Below are 22834 nucleotides of genomic sequence, written 5' to 3'. Positions count from 1 at the left end.
AGCAAAATGAGAAAAAGTTCAGCATTTCTTGACTTCCATGAGGTTCCTTCCAGCTTTCCTTGGGCAAGTCTGCATTCTGACTGTAATAACCTCCCTTATAGGACTTTTTGGCAGGTAACGAAGAGAAAATTACAGCTGCTAATGGAATAGGTCAAATGGAGGTGAATGAAATGGCTAAAAAAACCAACCAAAAAACCTGATGTCAGAAAAGCCTCCGTACCACTCAGTGGCGTAACCACTTCCTAGAACAGATTTTTAGTTGGGAATTTCATTTCATTTTGCTCTATTTTATTTTGATTTAAAAAGAGAGGCAGGCAGGTAGGAGGACTGGCTTTGAGGTTGAAGCACTGGAATTCCATTTCCAGCCCTGTGATGAGCTGCCTTAGTGACCACGTGCGAGGGCGTTCAGTGCTCCCTGGGTTTGTTGAAGTAGAGCGGTGGTGGGGATGGCTCAGAGCAGCCCAGGAGGAGTAATCCTCCCAAACACAGCAAAGTTATACAGGCAACTCTTTGCTGCTGATTTCTTCTAGTATCCAAACCACATGAAAACTCTCTCATAGCAGACTGCCACCTCCACTGCAGAGGATGGCCCTGAATCATTACCTCCACAAGGAACTTCACCAGATGGCCTCGTGCAGTGGGAACGCTCCCATGTATACACAGGTAACCCCACTGGCTTCCCAAGTACTGTCTTTAAAAAACAGTCAATAGAATTACCTTGGAAACAACATGGGAAAGGAAATTGAACCTTGAAATCAACATTAATTTTTCCTTTGCATGGCCAAACAAAGTAATAGTGAAGAAACATTGCAAGAGAAAAAAAATAATTGTGGTTATTTTGTGGTCTTTGAAACCAACAACGATCAAAGCTGCAAGGTATAATTTCTTTTCCTGGAATTCCTTGCTTTTTCTGAATTGCCTGCACCCTCATGGTATCTCTCAGCAGCCACATTAACACTATATATTGATTGCCTGTTTGGTAGGTAGCAGGAGGGAAAATAAAACAGGCAAGAACGTAACTCTGTTTAGGTTCCTCCAGTGCATGTGGAATCTGGACAATTTTCTGTGAGTGGCCACCACTGCTAAAACCTTCCTGGTGAAAATTACTACCATGGTTTTCATCTGTGTTAGTAACCAAAGCGACCACTGAGCCAGGCAGGGCAGAAGTTAGGGCATGTTTTTTCCCTTCTCTTTAAAATTCTGGTCTGGTTCTGTTCACACAGAATCACAGAATCAATGACAGAATGACAGAATCACAGGTTGGAAGGGACCTCAGGGATCACCTAGTCCAACCTTCCTAGAAAGAGCACAGTCTAAACAAGATGGCCCAGCACCCTGTCCAGACGACTCTTGAAGGTGTCCAACGTGGCCGAGTCAACCGCTTCCCTGGGGAGATTATTCCAGTGGTGACTGTCCTCACTGTGAAAAATTTCCCTCTGGTGTCCAATCGGAATCTCCCCAAGAGCAACTTGTGCCCATTCCCCCTTGTCCTCTCCATGGGACTCTGTGTAAAAAGGGAGTCTCCATCTTCTTTGTAGCTGCCCCTTAAGTACTAGTACATGGTGATGAGATACCCTCTGGGCCTCCTTTTCTCAAGGCTGAACAAACCCAGTTCTCCCAGCCTGCCCTTGTATGGCAGCTTCCCAGTCCTTCGATCATCTTGGTGGCCCTTCTCTGGACCCCTTCCAGCCTGTCCACATCCTTTTTGTGTAGAGGGGACCAGAACTGCACACAGTACTCCAGGTGTGGCCTGACAAGCGCTGAGTAGAGCGGGACGATGACTTCTTTATCTCTGCTGGTGATGCCCTTTTTGATGCAACCCAGCATCCTGTTGGCCTTCTTGGCCACAGCAGCCACTGTTCGCTCATGTTGAGCTTCCTGCCCACCAGGACCCCCAGGTCCCTTTCCACAGAGCTTCTCCCCAGCTAGGTGGATCCCAGTCTGTACTGTGTTGTTTTTTGAAGCAAAAGGTATGAGAGATGTCTTGATTTCTACCATTCGAAGCTGCCACTCCGGCAGGTTTCCAAATGTCACCTGCTACCCATAGACAGAGAAGTGCTATGTGCTAAGGCTGGCCTATCTCACCCCTAGAACGGGGAACACCAAAAATTCAGCATTCCTTGTGACACCCCATGTTCCAGCAGTCAGGATTGGTTAATTTCAGTTCCACAATAGTGAACCCAGTCCTCACTTTATGGCCCCAAGGAAATGAGGACATGTGTCACATCCACGCACCATGCTGAGGAGCCACGTTCAACACTGGACCTTCCAGTCCAAACCAGTACCCACTTGCTAACATTACCCAGAATCACTGCTGGGATAAAACACTGGAACGAGTCAACCTAACAGACCACTTGTTTTGACACTGAATATGAAGCCTGCCATACAGAGCTCAGAGAAATCTACATATCTGTATCAGAGAAATACAGTAGAAAATTTCCTTCAGAGAAACTTCCTCAGTAGGGAGAAGACACTCAAAGCTGGTTACCTATGGCCCCCGCCCCTTTCCAAGATGGATAAGGAGTTTTCAACATTAATGACAGATTTTTTTCCAATGTTTCCCTTAATTTCTCACAATCATATTCAAGGTTGCCCACATATCAAAATGCATCTTTTCAAGTTGGATCCAAACATTCACCAGGACTTGGCTGCGATTTAGGAAGGTGAAGAAACAACAACCCCCAATCCATGACTGTACAGCAACATATCAGGGAATGTTGGTTTAATACTGAGAGCCCAAAGCTTCAAAATGGAATCTTTGGTTGCTTTTTGAGCTGCTGTTCTAAAACACATTGTCATGTTCATGCCACATCCTAGCATCCCAGTTTATTGTAGCAGTGAATATTTGTTTTTCAAAGCAATTGAGAAGTGGCAGAGAGGCAATGGCCTGGGAGTCAACCTGGGGTTTCTCCTGCCTCAGCCCCTGCACTGCTGCACACCACCAGAGAGGTCATTTCAGAGTGCCATGCCCAGTCTCCTTTTGTCTTTTCTTGTTTGTTCGGGACACAGTTAGGTGCAAGGACTATCTCTTTCACTGTCTACACAGCATTACACACGTCTGAAATGCTGTTTCATCTACAGCATTTAGGAACTAATCCTATGTAAGAAAATATTAGCCAAACATGCTCTGGTTACCCAAACTCAATTAGCTGTGAATTGGAAGGGAATATATTTAAAATAACTGAACCATTAAAAAAAGAGTGGAGACTTGTAATGATGTTTCCTTGCCTGCTGGCCTGTTTTCAAAATTCTGGTGTTGCATCTTTCTGTGCCCACTGCATATGAAGGAGGTAACTGTATCTTCTCTTCACACAGTATCTGCTGCTGGATCTCCTGGTCTAAACGATTTTCGTTCTTACTTAACATGCCACATTAATACTCAAGGGGAGAAACCTATTTCATCCCCAGACTCAATAAAACACGGACAATGGGATCATGAGTCCCATGACACAGGTCTCGCAATAGAACCTGACTCTGGCATGAACAGGAGGGGAGAGGGAGACAGCTGCCTCTTACAAAACTCGGAAATTGCCAAAGAATTTATTTTCTGTCCTGCAGAGATTATTAAGTTCACTGCATTTCTTCCCTCCATCTTACTCCAATGATTCCCAGTCCTCTTTTTTTTTCCTGTGTACTTCTATAGAGCAAGTGGCCAGGTATAAACATTTGCTGTTACCCTAAAAACGAACATTTGCAATTTTTAGTTTACAGGTGATGACAGTAACGGAGTACCCACTGAAACCACATAACACCCACCCCCCCCAAACCAGTAAAAACATACTCTGCCACTTCAGAAGAGTTCAAACAACTCCATCCCAGCAGCATTCATGGTGGACGAGGCAGGACCTGCTTTCCTGCAGCCTGCAGGGAGCCGAGCTCCTCCGCGGGAACGCCTGCCCAGGGCTGTGGGCACGGCCGGGTCTGGCAGGGCGCAGCTCTGGCAGCGGGGGTGCAGAGTCAAACCTGGGGGCAGGTTTTATCCAGCAATGCTTACTACACTCCTATGATGCTTCTACGGATGAGTAGAGTACAGCACAGTATACAGAGTATCTTTATCTCCTCTAAAGGGTATCTTTTATAAAGCAGTCACATCCTGACAGTCATGCTGCTTTAACTTTACTGCTCTAGTTAGAGGTATAATGTGGGGAGAGCTTAAAGAGATATAACTGGACAGGCCTGTTTTAATTGTTCCCACTAGACCTGTGTTCTGTGACCTTGGACATCTACAGAGCCATAAATATGAGCTTTGATTGTTGTTCCCATAGTGACTGGCAGGAAGAACACACTGGAGGCTGGACTAGGACCGCTTCAAGCAGGCAAGCAGCAACTGGAAATGATTAAGTTCAGAAGCTCTGGGGACACTAATGTCACTGCAGTCCAGCCAACCTGGAAGATAAACATTGCTGGGCACGGTGAAAATGATTTTTCTATTTGCTTTCCACTGAGAGAGTGAACCAGGGTACACTATAGGTGCTGGGCTTGGCAGATGAGACCACGAGCTCTTCTGAAGCAAATTTACCAGTCCTTTCTGCTGCTGGAGATGTCAAAGCTACTGCAGGGCCTATCATGGTTATGTTGTGCACACTTACTGCTGAGGAATGGGAACATCAGCCCTTGAGCTCAGTTAGGCCCGCAGAGCAGGCATGGCTGATGCATGGAGAGCATTTCTATGTGGAGCAACACACTGTGTGGGAGGCCAAATAATCCCAGGCAAAGCTGCCAGGTACCTGGGCTGTCCCTCTTCCAGTGCCAAAGCCAGCATGGTTTCTTCTATAGTGCTCTGCATTGTGCACCAAGGGCTGTCACAGGGTTTGGTGTGGAAATGGGAGACCTTTGGCATCCCACTCCAAAGGGGTAAGGACCTGCTGGATGCGCCTGGGAAAAGGAATGCAGCTTGTCCTGCGACCGTGACATCCAGCTCTCACTCTCACTGTGCTCTGTGCTGTGATTACAGAAATAGAACTCAAATAGCTCTAAACTCTCCTCTTTCGATATAAGAAATTGTAGCGTTTCAGGAAAAGAGTAGAGACCACATGCTGGTGGCTTGAGTATATATAAAAGCAGCTCAGGAATATTTATATTAGCAGAATGCACAGCAGGAAAAGCTGAGCTGTGCTAATGGCAAAGCTGCCAGAGTATTTCTGACTGACTTGCTCAATAGCACGGCATGGTGTGCTTGCTGGCTGCCCATCCACACGCAGCTTCATTAACTCCCCGGCAATCAGGGCCTTATACATCACAGAAGAATGGAATTTACACATGGTCAAATCTCACATTGCTCATAGATCACTCAAAGTTATAACCCTGAAAAATGCAACAGTCTCACCGTCTCCATAAGTATATTAAGGTTTGGAATGGAAAATAGCTGTTCTACTGCCCAGAATAAAGCAGTAATTATTCAGATGGAAAGTAACACTGAATCTACCTGCCTATACACTTCTTACACTATCCAAAGTCTCTAATTCACATACATTAAACTCTTCAGACTTTGGTATTGTGGCAACTTTAATGCCAAAAGAAAACAGATAAGCCAATAAAAGAACAAGTACAAGGCATTGCTTCTCCCTCACTACATACAGCACTTTCACATATACGCATAGGTCTGTTAAAAACCATGGTCATTCTGATATGTTTTGAAGTCAAGATTACATGGTCTTTTATGAGAAGTTTAGTGGGACACACAGGGACACACCGTACTATTCTCATGTGATAACTCATCATCCTGGTCTCTTCTCTATGCCGCTAGCCTTTCACTGTAAGTAGATCCCATCATTTTTCAAGTAGTTGAGTCAGATTCGCAAAGTCTGCACATTCTTCTAGTGGCCACAAAAACTTAAAGCATCAGCTATTTTTTTCTAAGTTTGGTTCCTCCTTTCTTTTTTTTTTAGTCAAGTAGAAAATGCCAGAATTGTCCAACATTCTTTTTTTAAAATGACCAGCTTGTGACCCCCTGATATTTATACAGTATGTACCATCATAGTCTGAAAAATCAAGCATTATAAAAAAATGAATCTCTCAAATCAGGTGCTCAAATGTCTTAAGTTACTTTTGGAAATATTGACTAATAATTATTATTGCCTGCTCTGCTTTACTGTTAATCTGTCTTTCAGAAAATGTGCTTCTTGAACTGTAGAAAATGGCACTTTTAAGAAGAATTTTGCATTTTTCTGACTGCAGCAAACCATATGGAGAGATGCTGACAGATCCTGATGGATAACACATATGCTAGCAGCTTCTCAGAATACTCATCTCTGAAAAGAAGGAAGCTCTGCAGAAGTGGCCTGGATAGCTCCACAAATCAATGTCACGCTGTTAATTCCTGACAGCTACTACAAATTAAGAGATGGTCAATTTTAAGGATTGGTCCTACAAAACTTTAGTAATCATTCTTTCAAAAGAGCCATAATCTCCGCTTGGGAGCAAGAGAACAATTATATGCAAGTATTTGGTGGCTCTGTCAAAATTTCAGCCTGGCTCTTGGAAGCTATTAAGTAAAAGCGCAGCCAAAGATGTTTCTTTTTTTCCTATAATTTTTTTTCCTGGAAATTCAAATCTAAAAAAAAAAATTAATTTGTTGTGGAATAATTCAGTCACACTGGCAGGCTAGCCAGTGCTGTCACCTACCCTAGGAAAGCCAGACATTAAGGAAATAGTATGCGCTTTGCTTCGCTCATAAACAGAGAACTGGCACCCAGGTAGAAGACAGCTTCCTCAAAGAGATGATTATGAAACCAGCCCTCACTTTGGTATCGCACAGACATTTTGACATCCTGTGTGAGTCAGAGAAACACTTTTAATGTGTATCTGAGCACCTTTGCCTGCAGAATTCCCATTGCATTGACACCACTTCCACTTTCAAGTCACATGCAACATCATTGAAAATGTGCATGTATTTATTAGAGGTTACAGCATAAAATATGCAGGCACCTTGAAATATATTTCAGACTCTGACAGCAGGCAGAGTGACTGAATATATGTCAGAGGTTTATGATGAACTCTGAAGTGTCTTCATTTAAGAGGCAGCATCCTTTTTTATAGGCATCCTTTATTGCTTGATTTATTCTTTCTATCTGTAACTAACCTCTAGACTCATAGATTTAGACTCTTGGTGTGACGTTGCTTGAATACCATGTACCTCAGAGCTCTGCAAAACGCTCTGCCAAAGTCATTGCTTGGCCCTCTCTCACTGTTCAGAACAATGGCAATGGATGGAGAGATTAAATGATTCCCCACTGCTCAATGGAGAACCTATAAAATCAACATATTTAGTGGGTGTTTTAGGTAATTTGTCACATGCTAAACAGGGAAGAGCAGGAAAGGACCAGAAGAGATTTAGTGTTCCATTTTCTACTCTCTTTAGCTGTATTGCCCTTGATGTTTTCGGTAAGATGGTTTTTTTTGGAAAGAGTTAGGCATGAACTGATGATGGGTATGAGGAACTGAGTCTAAGTGACAAACTGCTCTCTTCTAGATAAAATCAGTTTGATCCCATATAGCAAAACCTGAGCATTTATGGAAGTGTGCAGGGCACAGATGGGCCAAAGCCCACGCTAAGGCAGCTACTAGATCCCAGGGCTGAATTTGGGACCCAGGTTGTTTCCAGATGTGCAGCTCATGCAGAAATGCACACAGTGTGTTTCCAAGACGACCCCATTAACTGGAAGTAAATTATACAGAAGTGATCAAGGGACATAAAGTGCTGTGTAAGGCCATCATTACCTCATGACTTCAAGGGAACATTTTTTTTGAATAAAGGCAAAGCACTGCCTTACAGGATTTCACCTATTAAAACTAACAACAAAACCACACCAGTAATCCCACATTAGCAAAGTTTCTGTACCACACAACGTATCAGTGAATTAAGCCATGGGGTATGATACACAGCTAAAGGTTTGGATTTGGCGAGGAGCAGAAATGCGTTGCCCAAGCCTCTGTACATTTGGGACTGGCTTTTTCCACTGTGCTCCCAGCAGAGTTCCTTCTGTCCCAGAGGAACAAGAATTGATTATCTGGTACTGAGAGGTTTGAAGGCTTTAGAAGAAATGAACAGCAATTACGAAGGACTTAATTTTTGTACCCTAAAAGGCTCTGTCAGAAATGTAATTTGTAATTAATCGGAAGTGTATAAACCAGATTAAAGCCTGTTAAAGTCAGGTAGTTTTTAACCCAGGGAAGTCTGGGTCTCAACCACTGGCTGAAAGCTCAGGACCTTTTCACAAGTTTCTCTGTGCTTTCCAGGTGACCCTTCTGGCAACACTTGTGTTTCCAGAATGAAATTCTTCAGGTTTATAAAAAAACTTCCATCTTTAGGCAGAACTCCTCAGCTGATTCTTGTAAGATATCCTGTTTTTCTAAAGAGACTTCTATTGCAATATGAATTTATTACAAACCATTTCACATGCACACATTTTCAATCGTACTTTGTGGGTCATAAGAGAGAGAATTTAATTTCAGAAACCTTAGGAAGCAATAATAATCTTTAACCTCTGGCATTGCACGAGAAGATACTGCATATTTTCTATCAAAATGAACAGCTCTAATAACGTTCCATTAATATCCATTTATATTTATTACTCCTTCATTAAAGTTAAGACACCAAATCCCTAATAAAAAAATGTAATTGACATTTTACTTTACTTCTTTCTCTGTCTTTTAAAATGTTAATACTTAAGGAAGTGGACAGGACATGACATATTTTTATCACTGCCACACACAGTTCAGCACTAGCAGCATAAACCCTTTGTGTCTTGCTTTTTGCCCTTATTATATCAAATATAAGCAGATTTTCACTGAGTTCACTGGCAGGGAACATCTCCTTACAGCAGCACATCCCCTCATTATCCAGTCCCCTCAGCTGTTCTCAAACGCACCAGGAGGCCATTTCCCCTCTGCTTTACAACCTTGCTTTACAAAAGTTGGGTTTTTTTTCTTTTTTTGTTTATCTTCTTGCTTGATTCCCCCATTCCACTTTATAACATGTCCTCAGCCAGCCTTCCCACAACCGTCCTTAATGACATGAAACCAGGCAAAGAGGGACAGAGTGGTTTTTTCCTTTTGTATTGTAAAAAGCAAGAGATAATTAACGAACCGAGGTCAACTCAACATGAGAAAGAGAGAACTGCGGCTGAGTTTCAGCTGCGAAACAGCTGCCAGGAGGGTCCCAAGAGCCTGACACTGGTTTGTGTTACCCTAACCTGGGGGAAAGCTCCTCTCCTTCTGCAGCTACTGCCCACCCAGGGAGATTTGCTCCTACTCTCTAGAGAACTGAGCTGTATTTCTTAAGGTGTTTCTTCAGGTTTTCTCAGAGCCATGCACCTGCTTTTTGGCTATTACTGGATTGAAATCACATTTCTGCTTCCTCATCTCCTGCACGACCACGAAGCCACACGACACTGTGTGAAACACAAGCTTGTAAGTTTAGCTTCTTCTATCCAAGGACAAAGTGTCCCTGTGCAGCTGAACTGAAACACAGTGTTGTTTTACTTGCCAGCAAAGACGTGTGTATGTACTGAGGTATGCATTTATAGTAGCCACCTCTGCTGATGGATGAAATGGTGGCTGCCACTTTACCTTTCAAACCAACAATGCCCCACCGTCAATATGGTGCTTTCACATGTTTGGCCTCAAAAAACGCTGCTTTTTTCAGTGAGTCACTCTAATGCCAACTCAGCTGGGAATCAGAGCGGGGGGACTGCCAGCTTCAGAAGTGTCAGCAGAATCTAAAAATGAGGTGGCGACGTCCACAGGCTCTCAACTTTGTTAAGATGGAGAAGAGAAAGAGGAACCACATTGCTGGCACAAGTAGCTTCTGCACTTCCATTTCCTCCCTTCACAGGACATGAGTGTGCAAAGGGTGCAGGATGGGCCATGGACCACCTCCGGTCCAACGGTGCTGAGCTGACTTGCTGCTGGGCCCAGAAAGCGCATGGCAGCATGCAGCTAATGCTCACACACTAATAATATATTATTACCTTTCTAGATGATGTGGGGACCAGGGAGCAACTATGGGTTGTGCAGGGGTCCCCAAAGAGGGACATAGGTTTGACTGCCGAGTCATATTTAGAAAGGATTCTCATTAGCCATGTGCTGCCTCCACACTGAGAGGCAGTGCTGAGTCCAAACACCATTCGGGAGCAGGGAGTAACATTCCTTTAGTGTCAACTCAGCAACGCTATTTGGTTGGAATTTATTACTATTCAAAACAGCCAGAGGTGCAACAATAACCCATGGTATAAATCCATACTGCAAAATACACAGGAGGAGTAGAACAGCAGCAGCCACTGCACATTAAAGAGATAAAATCAAGTCATGAAGAAACAACATAGCTACTCCTGTTTGGCCTAGAGAAAGCAATTGTATTCCACATGAAACATAAATTCAGAATAAAGATTCTGTAGGCAGAGTGAATAAGATTTGTCTTAATAAGTGTACAAAATACTGCTTTCAAAAGAAAGGATCCCATTATAGTTATGGAAACATTTTTCTCCTCTCTTTAATAGTGTTATGCAACAGCTATTGATTCCTGACCACAGTCTGAAGTACAATTAATGTATTTGTAAAAGTGTCCTTTTAAATCACAGTGGACTTGTATAGCTCAAAGTACCTCACTCACACTAAATAATAAGTATTGTTGCCTTGATATAGCCAAACCCTCCGGCATCAGTAGAAGAAAACAAAACCCTGAGGAGCTCCCCACTTGGGCAGGAAAGCATCTCAACTGTCCTTCCCTATTTTGCACCAGGTTAATGAGAAGTCCGTGTTAAATGCTCAGTTTTAAGGAACGTGGTTCACTAACTGCTGCTCTTCAGCAGCTGAAACCCCAGCTGCGGTTCCCATGCTGGGCTCTGCACAGCTGCAGGCACGGGGAGCTCTCTTTGCCAGAGGGCTCCCAGGCTCGTGCGCAAAGTCTCAGTGGGGAGACAGTCATTCCTTAAAAGCAGGTACTGAGGGCTTAGTAAGGCAAAGATTTTTATTGTGGATCCTTCGCTCTTCATTTTGGGTTTTAGACATGCCAGATACAGAGCTGGAGAGACTATAAAGGGATAGAGAGAAATATTAAAGAAAACCATGTATTTTTCTACCTAAAAGCAAGCATCGTGCTCAGTGGATTACATTTCTCTCATTTCTTTAAGATAAGAACAGTGTTCAAAGGAAAAATCTCCTTCTCTTCTGAGCTATTCAGTCATTTTGAACACGATTATATCCTAAATATCACAGTATTTGCAAAGGATTGGGATCACAGTGCTAGGTGGGTAAGGTGCTTTCCTTGCCACCTTTCTATTTACTTGTCTATTTCATGTTCAATATCCTTGGTACAAATAGCTCTATCTCAAGTACAAATGTTATGATAAACCAATAGTTACTGAGCCTCTCAGACAGCGTTACCAATGCCGCATCCCAGACCAGCACACCAACTGATTCACGGTGCAGCATCTCCCAACTAGCCTACATAACAGCAGCAATGCCAGCCCCTGCTGCAAGGTGAACGTGTTGCCCATCCTGCACTGAAACAAATGCTGGTTTGCCTGCCCTTCGCTCTGGGTGGTTCTCTAATGATTGCTTCTAGGATACTTATGGCTGCAGTTCGTCAATAACCTGTAGATCCTGTTACAGCTGACACCCCAGAAATGGTCCTTAGAGCCTGCAGACCAGGTATTCCTCCCAGGGCACAAGCAGTAAGGTATCCTGCTCTGGAACATGGTACCCCTCCTTAATCATTATAAAAATGTAAATGAAAGGCAACATTTTCTATAAATGCCTGCATTCTAGAGGCTAAAGGTTATTATAATCATTTTCTGTAAGACCTTCCAAAAAATACCACTTCAGGGAACAGACTAACCTACTAGGCATACATCATGTTAGATGTGCCACCACATCCTTTTAATCAGTGCATAGTCAATATTCTGTATTATAAGAATAACTAATTAGTTTCACAACTTATTTCCACAGATGTCATTGCAAAATCTATCTGAGGAATGTCATCTGCACTTGAGAGAAGGACAAGCATTGTAATTAAGTATTAAGCCATTTCACCAGTGTGAGTCTGCCATGGAGTGTGAAATGGCTATAATTCATATTTTTAAGACCTCACATTTATTAGCATCTATTTTCTACTCAAGGTGAGCCGAGTGCTGCACAGAGTTAAAAAAAGCAGAAAAAGCTCACATTTTTAAAATTCAAATGGATATATGCACATGTCTGACTGTACAGATTGGTCACACCGATAGGGTTTCTCTCAAGTCCCAGAGGACGTCTGGCTCATACACCTTTGTGAACAGCATGCAAAGGTTAGATGAATGCTCTGATTATGGAGCAAGCGACATTCTGCTGTTGAAAGCTAATGACAATCCCGGGCACAACACACCTAGGCAGGATACAGATCTTGTATACAAGAAAGATATTCGATCTGAGATAACAGTCAGGATTGATGATTAATATCTCCCAGAAAAAAAGGCTTTGTTTGCATTAGGAAATCCCTACAGAATAAATGCAGAGAGAGAATAATGAACCAGGCTGTTGTATTTTATTCAGGGCTCAGGAAAACACAAACTGGCCTCTGTCTGGAGCCATTGATCCCATTGCAATTATGCTGCTTAATTATATGCGGAAGGAGAGGAGTCTCATGTATCGTCCCACCAACCACAAAATGAGAGGGGTATTTCCACAGCTCTCTATCCCACAGGCTATGCCATTTGAGAGTAATTTCATTTAGAAACATGCCTCCTTACCTCCCTGTTCCCACTCCTCTGTTTTCACATGAAGTGCCAGGTAGCTCTGGTGGAATATGCATGCTCTCGCACCCACACATTCCTGCAGCACAGGGAACGTGAGCGCATCTGGGAAGAGCCATGCACCCCACTGCAGGCTGCTCAACTACAAATTCCAGCTGCTTTTTCTTTTTTCCCTAGCTTGAGCTTATCTCATTTTTTACTTCAGCAATATACTGTGTTCGAAACACCTTCATGCCAAGTGCCCCTTCCTGTCAAACCTACTTTCACTGTCCATTAGCCCTCTTTGAAGAGGATCTGCCTGTCTATGGACAGATCCTATTAGCATCATTGTGAATAGGGCAGGGCCATGATTTATCCAGCTGGGATAAGTCAGCAAAGCTCTGTCAGTGCCTCTGCCATTTCCCAGGTGTGTGCCTCCTGAGCATCTGGCATCTGATCCATATCTAGGCTTCACCTGCTAAAAACAGGGAAGGAAAGGACACCAAGAGCTAAATCCCCTCTTTCTGGCGCCGGGTGTGAAAGAGGTAAAGACCATTAAGAGAAGATTTGCTGGGTAAGGAAAGGGAAGAGCAACCCCCCCTCTCCTCTTCTTTGCAATAGAAATACTTTAACAGATGGAAAAGCCCCATTAATCAACTGCCTCCTTAACTTCAAGCTTTATATCCAATGCTGTAAAGAGATCTTAATACACTGCCCACAAGAAGCCTATGGAAAGACTGCCTTTGATTCGGGAGGGCTGTGGCTTGTCTTCCATAACAGACGAACAGGCAGCAGCTTTGAAGGGGTGTCAACAGGAGGAAAGGCTAAAGCAAAGCGGCCATGGCTGTGAAATCAGTGTGAATTCTGCTCTGAGAAAGTCTCACCTGAGAGCAAGCATTTCAGGAAGCCTTAGCTGTCACAGGAAAATTGTTAGATCAGATGTGGTCTCCTAGATTAGAAAAGCGAGTGTGATGAGGACGTCTGCCATTCAAAAGAAACTCATCAGAGGCCACTTAAATTAGCCTGAAGTTTAGAAACCAGGAACCTGTTCTCTCGTTTTAGTTGTAGGCTAATAGGTATGTGTTGACTTTAGTGGAGAGAGTCATATAAATACAACCCACCTGTGTCATATGCAAATAGTTATATTTGTTACAATGGGGAAAGTAAAGCTCATCCCAAGGCAAAAGTCTGTTGTCTTTTAAGCTGGTAGGACTACCAAAATTATTGGGACTGCACTGGTATAACACAGAAAATAATTACATCCTTTCTGGTAAATCAGTTGGAAAATAACATTAGCTAGATACAAGGCTACATGGACCATTTTTCCCTTGCTGAAACCTCCCAGAAAACCCCAAGTGTCTGCTGTAAACGAAACAGTGCTTCAGTATCACACACTAGTCTTTATAAATGACTACCATTTCCCACCAATTACTTCCTCTTTCATACCATTCATTTTTTGCATTTCCTCTAATTTTTGTTCTCTTAATCTTTATTAATGTAATGGGTTTTAGACAGAAACATTATTTGTGTTCGTACTTATTGGAAATGTCTCTACTGCCTTGTGAAAAACAGCTGGGAGAAACCTTAATTTGATAAGAATTATTGTTTTGCAAAACGAGTATTGTTACATTAGCCGAGCACTGTATTTAAATTGCTTTTTGTTACAATAGGTCTCACTTGGACTATTTGGATAGTTCAGTACTGTACATGGTAAGGTAGAATTGCACTAATAAAATCAAGCTGCAAGTACATTTCATCTGCCGTTCGGTACTTTCAGTGCTTCATAATTAACTTTGGTCAAAAATTACCCCTTCAAGCCCAAGGGATTAATTCTCTCTTAACTATATTTGTGCATTACAGGAAAAACAGCCACTCCTTGGTTTCCTGGCCTTGGATGAGCAGTTTACTGCATTTTTAACCTACAATAATTGTGGATGAAGTCCAGGTGTGTGCTTGCCCCTCATGGAGTGAATTTCATGCTGTCTGATTTTGTTTTATTTAACTCTGGGAACAGAAATGCCCTCAACCACGTTTCCTTGCTCCGGGTGCCTCTGCCCAGCGTGACCTGGCCATCAGGGAGGTACCCATGCTCATTCCAAGCCCAGGGATCTGCTCCCACCAGGAGCCCAGGATGGATATTAACACAGGGCCTCCATCCAGTGTACACCCTCCCAGCTTCCAGCACTTAGCAGTTTAACCACATCCTCCTGATAATTTTTCTTATATTGGATCACCCACTTTTTAATCCCCTCACCCTAAATTATTTTCCTTCTTCCTTACTCATTGGCTAGTCTAGCCCTTATCCTTCGCCTTGGAGGATGTGTCAGTGCCAGTGAAAGCGCTGATCTTGTTAGCCTCCTTGGTGTATATTTGCCTTTTGGAAGAAGATAAATAGAGGAAGGCAGGTGATTCCTGGCAGTGTCACGGAGAGGCTCTCACGACAGACTCTTGCCAAGTTACCTGGGTGCTACTAAAATAATCCAGTGAGAAAAGGAAATCTTTAATTCAACCTTTATACAAAGGCAATCACATTACTGTATGGCAAAGATCTGCATTAAAAAGAGTCAATGCAGATGAGTACAAATATTTCGATGTCCTAACAAAGCTCCCAAGCCCCCTAAACTCTTTTGGGATGATACCGAATGGCAGTGTTAAACATTCCAAGAATTTGAAAATAATTTGAATTTGTCTGCCTTTCTTTTTACTGTTTTTGACCAGTACAGAACCCAGTGAACAATTACAGAAACTTTCAAGAGCATAAAATCACTTTAAATAAGTAAAAACTTTAAAATGTTCACAGAAGTATATCAAATAGTTTTTCAGCCATTTCTAGTCTTAGGTCATTATTAAAGAATATTCTAGATCCCAAACAGAAAACATGAACCATTAATAACACCCTGCATGAAACAAGACATTTATGAGCTCTGGCATTTCTACCACAACTGATAATGGGCTGAACAGGATTCTGGTTTTAGGACACGAGTCTCTCTGCAACACGGGAGAGCACCTCCTGAGAAGACTCAGCAGCAAAGCCCAGACCTGTCTCAAACAAGCACCAAACCAGTCTTTGCAGCCTTGCGGCTCTCTAATGGGCTTAGCACGTGACAAACAAGCTCCGCACACATTGCCACCGGAACTTCTCCATCTAAACCATTGCAGACCAAAGTGTCTTAAAAAGGGCACTCAGAAAAGAGGACCACACTTTGTCTGTTCTCCAGGACGGTGACCACCTAGTAGAGCAGCTGGTTACTAAAAAATGAATTATAAGACCATTTGTCAGCTAAATGAGGACAGAAAGTCTGTTGAGAACGTGTGTGCTGTCGCCTGGAGTGTGTCAGTCTTTGTGACACATGGGCATGACTGAAGGCCTTTGGGAGATGGGAGGAAAAGAAGGAAAGAAACAGGGATGACTAGCACGATAGCGTACTGCCTATCTTGCAGGGGAAATCAGTCTGTCTGCTAAGGAGAAGAGGAAGGGAAAGAAGACATGCAGATGGTCTGACTCCCAGTGGTGACAGGAGCAGTTGGTCTCCTCTCCTTCTGATAGTGACAGTCGCTGTCACCTTATTCTGAAGTCTCCTAAGGAAAAAGTGGGAGTCAGTATGGTACTGAAAAGAGCAAATGGATAAATCACGTAACTAATCTTAACCATTTGGTCTAGGATGAATGATGGAGGTTGGTGGCGCCTGGCGACAGCCTGCAATAGCTGAATGTGCACTTTCCCACACTGAGAACTTCAGCCTAAGGAGGAAAGAAATTTTGCACTATTTATTACAGAAAAAGGCCTTTTAGAGTCAAGCCAGCTACTGAGTGCATGTTTACAATGCTGCTTTCCTAGCAGTCTATGACAGCTTGGGACCCATAGGCTGCCATCTCATTCACTCTGATTTCACTGCAGCATCTTTTTAAATAGGCCAAAAGGACACCTTATGCACGCACTCTGCTATCAAAATAGGAAGGTACCAAAAATTTTCCCCCAGAGTAAGATTATTTTCTCTATTAACTCTGTACTGCACCCAAAAGGCACCTTTTTAACTAAGAAGCAGCCAGTGCTCCAACATGTAAAGAGAGAGATGGATGGTTCTTGGTCCAGGGAAGAATAGACTATTTGCTCTTGGGAAACCTTGCTTTCTCTACACAGTGCTACCATTGACTCTTTTCTGCTCAGAGTGGTGGAAAAAACATTTATTTTTGCCAAGATGAAATTTTCAGAAGCACACCAAATGTTTTAGGACCCTGTGGGACTTTTTTTTCCGAAGTAAATCCTATTCCATGATTTTCCCTTAAAAAAAAAAAACAAACAAAAGAAAAAGAAAAAGAACCACCAGATTTTTACAGGACTTTTTTTACCCAGTTCACTAATTTTAAAGGAAGTCAGTTACCTAACAGGTCTCTACATAAAAAAAGTGAAATAACAACTTGAATTTAAAGCAGATCAAATATATTGAATCAGCTCCTCACATGGACACTACCATTAATTAATTTCAATTTCATTTAACTTAATTCTCTTTGGAACAGAAGCATACTCAATCAGATTAAGGCCATTTTAATTCACATTTCTCCTCTCTAATATGACACCCTACACTTATTTGGATTAAATTCCCCTCCCATGTTTAGAAAAGTCCTAAGTAACCACAAACTTGGACCTAAATCTTGGATCTCTTTTGCACTCCTGAAAATGGGACCTGGTTTTGCAAGTTACTTAGATGCTATTAGATACTTTAACTATGATCTTGCCTTTTTTTTTACCCCCCTTGAAAATTTCAGCAAACATGGGCTGTGCCAGAAAGCCTTTGCCCCCTGAACCTCACCTACAAATCCACCCACCCACTGACTGCTTCATACGCTTGCTCTGCCCGGAGAAACAGAGGGTACGTGTGCTCTGCACCACGGCACCCTGCCCTCCTGGGGCTCCCTTCCTCCACAGCAGACCCTGGAGCTGCCCTGGCAGTTGTATGTCAGGCTGAGCAGAGACCCCGTTTCCTCTTTTTTTAAAGGAAGTATACCAAGATTCGGAAAACCACAAAGCAGTGTTAAAGTCACCGCACGGAGAAAGAGAACAAACTTTCATAACAAACCAAATCATGCCACCACTGCACTTCTTGTCTGACATATGATTCCCAGAGTGCAAAATGGGAACAATTAGAGTGTTTCCAGGGAGAAAGTGAAAGATACCGAGAGACCCAAGGGAAGGCAGCCAGGATATTCTTCACGTTGCACAGTGATCTAGCTGGGCCATAGCTATCCCCAGTATCAGAGCAGAGAGAGTTAATGAGAAGTCTTCTCCCATCTCGGTGCATCTAGCAGTAAATCTGCAGCGCTCCTGCACAACTTCAGCTGTTGGAAGATTGCTTCATCCCCAGGAAAGGAGAGTTTGCAACCCAAGACCCAAGGATGAAATGTCCTTCCGGAGATTTTTTCACCTTTCTCCTCTCTCTCTTTTTCTAAGGAAGGATAATTAGAGCATTGATGGCAAACCCTGACAGCCCTCTTGGCCAGAAGATATCAGGAGATTCAGTCAATAATTTATTAGGCCATACGATTAGTCTCTTGTCAGAGACTAGTAATCCAAACTAACCTGTAATGCCACACTTATTTTTTTTTAATATAAAATTAATATAATGTCCAGCATTAGCTTGAGGGCAAAGCTGGTTCTCAGGAGCTGTGCTGTTTATTCCCTCCCGATACATTGCTGTCAGCAAGTGGCATCTCTGCGAGTGTCAGCAGTTACATGCATGCACAGCTAGACCCTGTGTAGGTCAGGGAGGCTTTGCATTTCTGCAAGACAGATAATGCTGGAGAGCTTTATCTTTTTGCCTGCTGCTACTCCCTGTGATTCAGCACAGACTCCAGCACCTCCCTGCACGAACAGGAAAAGATTCCTCTACTTCTTTTCAAAGCCTGAGCCCAGGGTAAGCAGAGCATGCTACAGAGAAGAAACTATGCTCTCATGAGCTGTGATTGCCTTTAGCTTGGTCATATTACATGTAAACATGGCAGGTCCCTTCTCTTCCATGGCATCCCCTTGGTGATACCTTCCAAAGCAAACCCCAAAGCTCTTATGCAAAAGCAGAAATGATGCCCAGCAGTATGCACAACTCCAACAAGTCGCCACTGAGTTACCGTTAAACCATATTCCAAAGTTTACCTTAGTTCCTTGAAGGGGTCTGCCCTGACATTGGGAGTTTCTATAGATTTAGGGAACACTGTGCCTTCTGCTCCTGAAATCACAAAACAAAACAGAGGACAAATTGTAAACATTATAAGCTGTTATCAGGGGACTGATTGTCAAATCATATCTAGGTGCAATTTAACCCGTCACCTGACCCCATTTCTCTCTTGCACACATCCCTTCTGCCCCAGGAAATGCCAGACCTTGATCATCTGGAATTGGTTGCCTTGATTACAACCGGGATTTGCCTGTAAATTGCATTTCTGGCTGTAGAAGCAGCTGCTTGTGCCCTGACTCTGGGGTGTTTGCTGACCCAACTGATGCAGGGAATTTGGAAAAGAAAGCCCCATGGTAACCAAGCATCTAATCCAGCTACATCCCTCACTAATGAACCTGGATCCATGTCATGAAATTATTTCTTTTGCTGGGCTCTAAGAGATACTCAAAGGAGAAAAACAAATTTGGGGCCAATCACTCCACAGGTCTCTCAAGTCAGGCTGTGCTCCTGCCTTGGAAAAAGGAGGGAGGTGTCCACCGATGAAATGCAGTACAAACAGGCAGCAGGCTCTGCTCTAGTCCCAGTCCAGCCACCAGTTTGATTGTGACCCAGAAATCATTTAACTTCTGCTCATTTCCCCCTTCTCTTGGAGATGGTGGGGAAGGCAGTACTATCCCTTTTTGCTGAGTGGTTTAGATCATGAGCTGTAAACTGCTAGGCAATATGAGCAGCTTTCCTAAGTTTCAGGCCACTGCAATCCTCTTCTGTGACCACCTACAAAGCTCAGGTTGGACCATTTCTTTCACCCAGCCATCCCTGCATCAGGTCTGTAGCTGTGACCGAGCCATGTCGCGACTCTCTACAAAGATGTGCTCTCCCAGTTTCATTGTTTTAAGCCAAAGACAGCCCGCGCCATCCTCTGGCAAGCCTTTATGCTAACTGTTCTAATTTAAATACGTGCATCTAATCTGAATTGGTCTCATTTCAGCTTTCAGCCACTAAATCTTCTTGTGTCCTTGCGTGCCAGCCAATCGGCCCTGCACGAGCAGACCCTCCACCTTCTGTAGGTACCGACAGTGACCCAACCATCCCAACGTTCTCTTTTATTCTCTGAAAATGTATGGCTTTCTGAATAATTTCTGGACTTCTTATTGCTTTTTTTCTGAACAGATTCAACTTTTAAATACTCTGTTGGGGCACAGGAGTCCCCAAGTGCTGTCACTGATGCTCTGTGCTGCAGAACGTCACTTTCTCACTCCCACTGAAACTTCCAGTTAAAACATAGCTAGGAACGGTATTAACTTCCTTACACACAGCAGTGCACTAGAAATTAATGTTCATGTTCTCTAACACACAGCTACCTACCCAGTGAGCAAGTATGACCTATATTCCTAAATCTAGACCTGTTGTCTTGTGTTCAGACACATTGTGAAAAATCAGTCATTCATTATCTGTATTCATCACAGCAATTTCAGTGTCAGCATGCAAATGGCACCAGTGGCATTTTTTTATTTCTTTAATATTTTCTTTGATAAAGCTCTTGGTGCAAGCTACTGATCCTAATGAGACCTTTTCCATATACTGTTTGAGACCTCAACATGTGCTATTATAATTGTTACCTATGTGCAGTCTAGAAGTCACCACTATAGAATAAAAAATGTTTTGAGATGATGCAAAACTTGTTAATACAATATCCTTCTGTAACTTCTGCTATAACTGAGAAACACCCATGGCTTCAATAAGACTACACTTTCTTTGCACTCAAACAAATTAACTAAGCTGTCCCACTATATTAAAGAAAAAAATTCAGAATGAAAATAAGCATTCTAACATTTATAAAAAAAACCAGCTCCTTTTTAACCTAGAGAAAAACAAAGTAATCTCGAAGATGATAAAAGCAGTCTGAAGTTTGAAGCTTTATACTTGGGAATTGAAATTGATCCTATGGCACAATACAGATATTTAGCTCTTAACTTTACTATAAGCCTTCATCGTTACAAGTTGTCAAAAGCAGCTGTAACTTGCCAGCCATGAAGGTTATTATTATCAGATCTGTCCTCTCTCAACAGTTTCCAAATGATTTAAGTCTCTGCTTATCCACACAATTGCCTTGGCTATTAGCTTTCCAATGAAACTTACCAAAGACCCAGCCTGCACATATCTGCATAATAAAACAATGACTTTTGAGGGGAGGAAGATGAGGAAGTGCAGCTGGAGAGAGGCACATAGATATCCTTGTACCCTTTCCACCTGCATTGCTTAAATGGTGACTTTATGCTGGTAATTTTAATTCATTTTTTCAACACTTTAAGTCAGCCACTTAAGTTATGCAAAGCCCAAAATAACAATCTGCACATAACCGAAAATGCCTGCAGAATAAGGAGAAACTTTAGCATATTTCTAATGACTTGAGGTTTTCCCGGCTTTCGTTATTTAAATTAAATGCAAGAAGCAACCTTGGAAACAAAGCCAGCGAGGACTCCAATGCAGTAATTCCAGGAAGGCTGAAAACAAAAGAGCCTGCTACTCCTTTCCTCCATCTCCTTGTTTTCCTTTCCCTTCACAGAGTTCTTAAACCCTCTTTTCCTGTCTTTTTTTTATTCCCAGATCCATGGAAGAGTCCTGTATGCTCTGGGAACAGCAATGAGATTTCCAAATCCTTCTGTTTCTTTCCTTTGATATGAATTAGAGATGAATGCTACCTGCCTTGACAAGGCTTCCTTCCCTGACAATATAATTTCTTATTATTCTGTTTTAAGAACACCAAATCTCACAAAGGGCCACCTGTGCCTGTCACTGAGTGACACCAGCCACGAGGGGATGCCTAGGGACCAGGACTGAGACATCCCTCTCTTGTCTCTGGCTGTCAGCAGCTGAGGGATTCCTTGAGCTGGCTGTGTCATCCAGCCACTGGAGAGACACCAATAAGCTTTCCTCACCTCACCTAATTATCATTTTAAGTGTTTCCATTTCTGTAGCAGGGGACTCACAGATGAATTAAATACTCTGGAGAAGTTCTTCCTTTGGTTTCAACCTGCTGACTGATGATTTCACTGGATGCTCGTTCTGCCTTGGTCTGTGAAAAGCAGGGTATAACCATCCTCTTCTTCTTGTGCTACTAGAAATTTTGTAGACCTCAAATGTGCCCACTCCCACTAGCCCTCTCTCTTCTCTGCTGAAGAGTCTCGGTCTCTGCCTGGGGGATCGGCAGCTCCCGCAGTGCCTCCCAATGGAAACAACTTCCTTGGACAGATTCAACTACACCGGACATTTGTGTCAAAGTCTGGCTCTTGGCCACTATAGAAGTCCCTGGCCAGGCTGTGGTAGCATCAGTGTTGGATGGTGTTGACAGTGAAGGCATTAGGCTGGAGGAAGTGACCTCATTTAGTGCTTTTACTAAAGGCTTTGGCAAAAAAAAGAAGGAAAGTTTGAGGGAAATGTGCTGACGACACTGAATTGGGCTATTCTGGCTCTGCAAATGAGAACTGGGATGTCATGGAGAAGGAAATGTTTGACCTCAGGGAGCGGAAGAAGAAAGAGAGTGTGAAATTTAAAAATATGAATTCCAAGGTCATGTGCTCAGAGAGCAGTAGAAATTTCTCCTCAGTGTCGGATGCTCCCAGGATGGAAACGCCCCCGGATAAAGGCTGAGTGCTACTCATGATTCATGGCAGCAGGACAGGGCCAAAGGGAAGGCAAACGTGGCATTAAACTGAAAGGCAAGAGGGAAGTCTAACAGGAACATAAGAAAAAACACATTATTTTAAGAATCATCAGTGAATCCTTGAACTATTATGTAGCCCCCAGCTCATCCCCAGTGAGGAAAGTGAACAGAGAGGAAATACTGTCATGACTGCATGAACATAAAAACTCTATCCTACAGAAGAAGACAGGAAAGACTTGGCTTTTTAGCTTAGCAGCATGATGGCTAAAGCAGGATATGAATGCCGTGTA

General features: G+C 42.9%; 1 protein-coding gene across 2 annotated transcripts in view; it reads right to left on the bottom strand.

The window, feature by feature from the left end:
* SGCD (sarcoglycan delta) overlaps positions 1-22834 on the bottom strand; it is a 225819-nt gene that overhangs the window by 23399 nt on the left and 179586 nt on the right. For both annotated transcript variants that reach the window (XM_064458539.1, XM_064458540.1), the window contains exon 6: positions 18859-18931. In XM_064458539.1, the coding sequence (XP_064314609.1) occupies positions 18859-18931 (73 nt within the window). The remainder of the gene's footprint in view (positions 1-18858; positions 18932-22834) is intronic.

The sequence above is a fragment of the Phalacrocorax carbo genome, chromosome 8 (assembly GCF_963921805.1).
Source record: "Phalacrocorax carbo chromosome 8, bPhaCar2.1, whole genome shotgun sequence".
NCBI classification, from domain to species: domain Eukaryota; kingdom Metazoa; phylum Chordata; class Aves; order Suliformes; family Phalacrocoracidae; genus Phalacrocorax; species Phalacrocorax carbo.
Note: the sequence above shows the minus strand (reverse complement) of the source record. Positions and strands in the feature narration are given on the sequence as shown.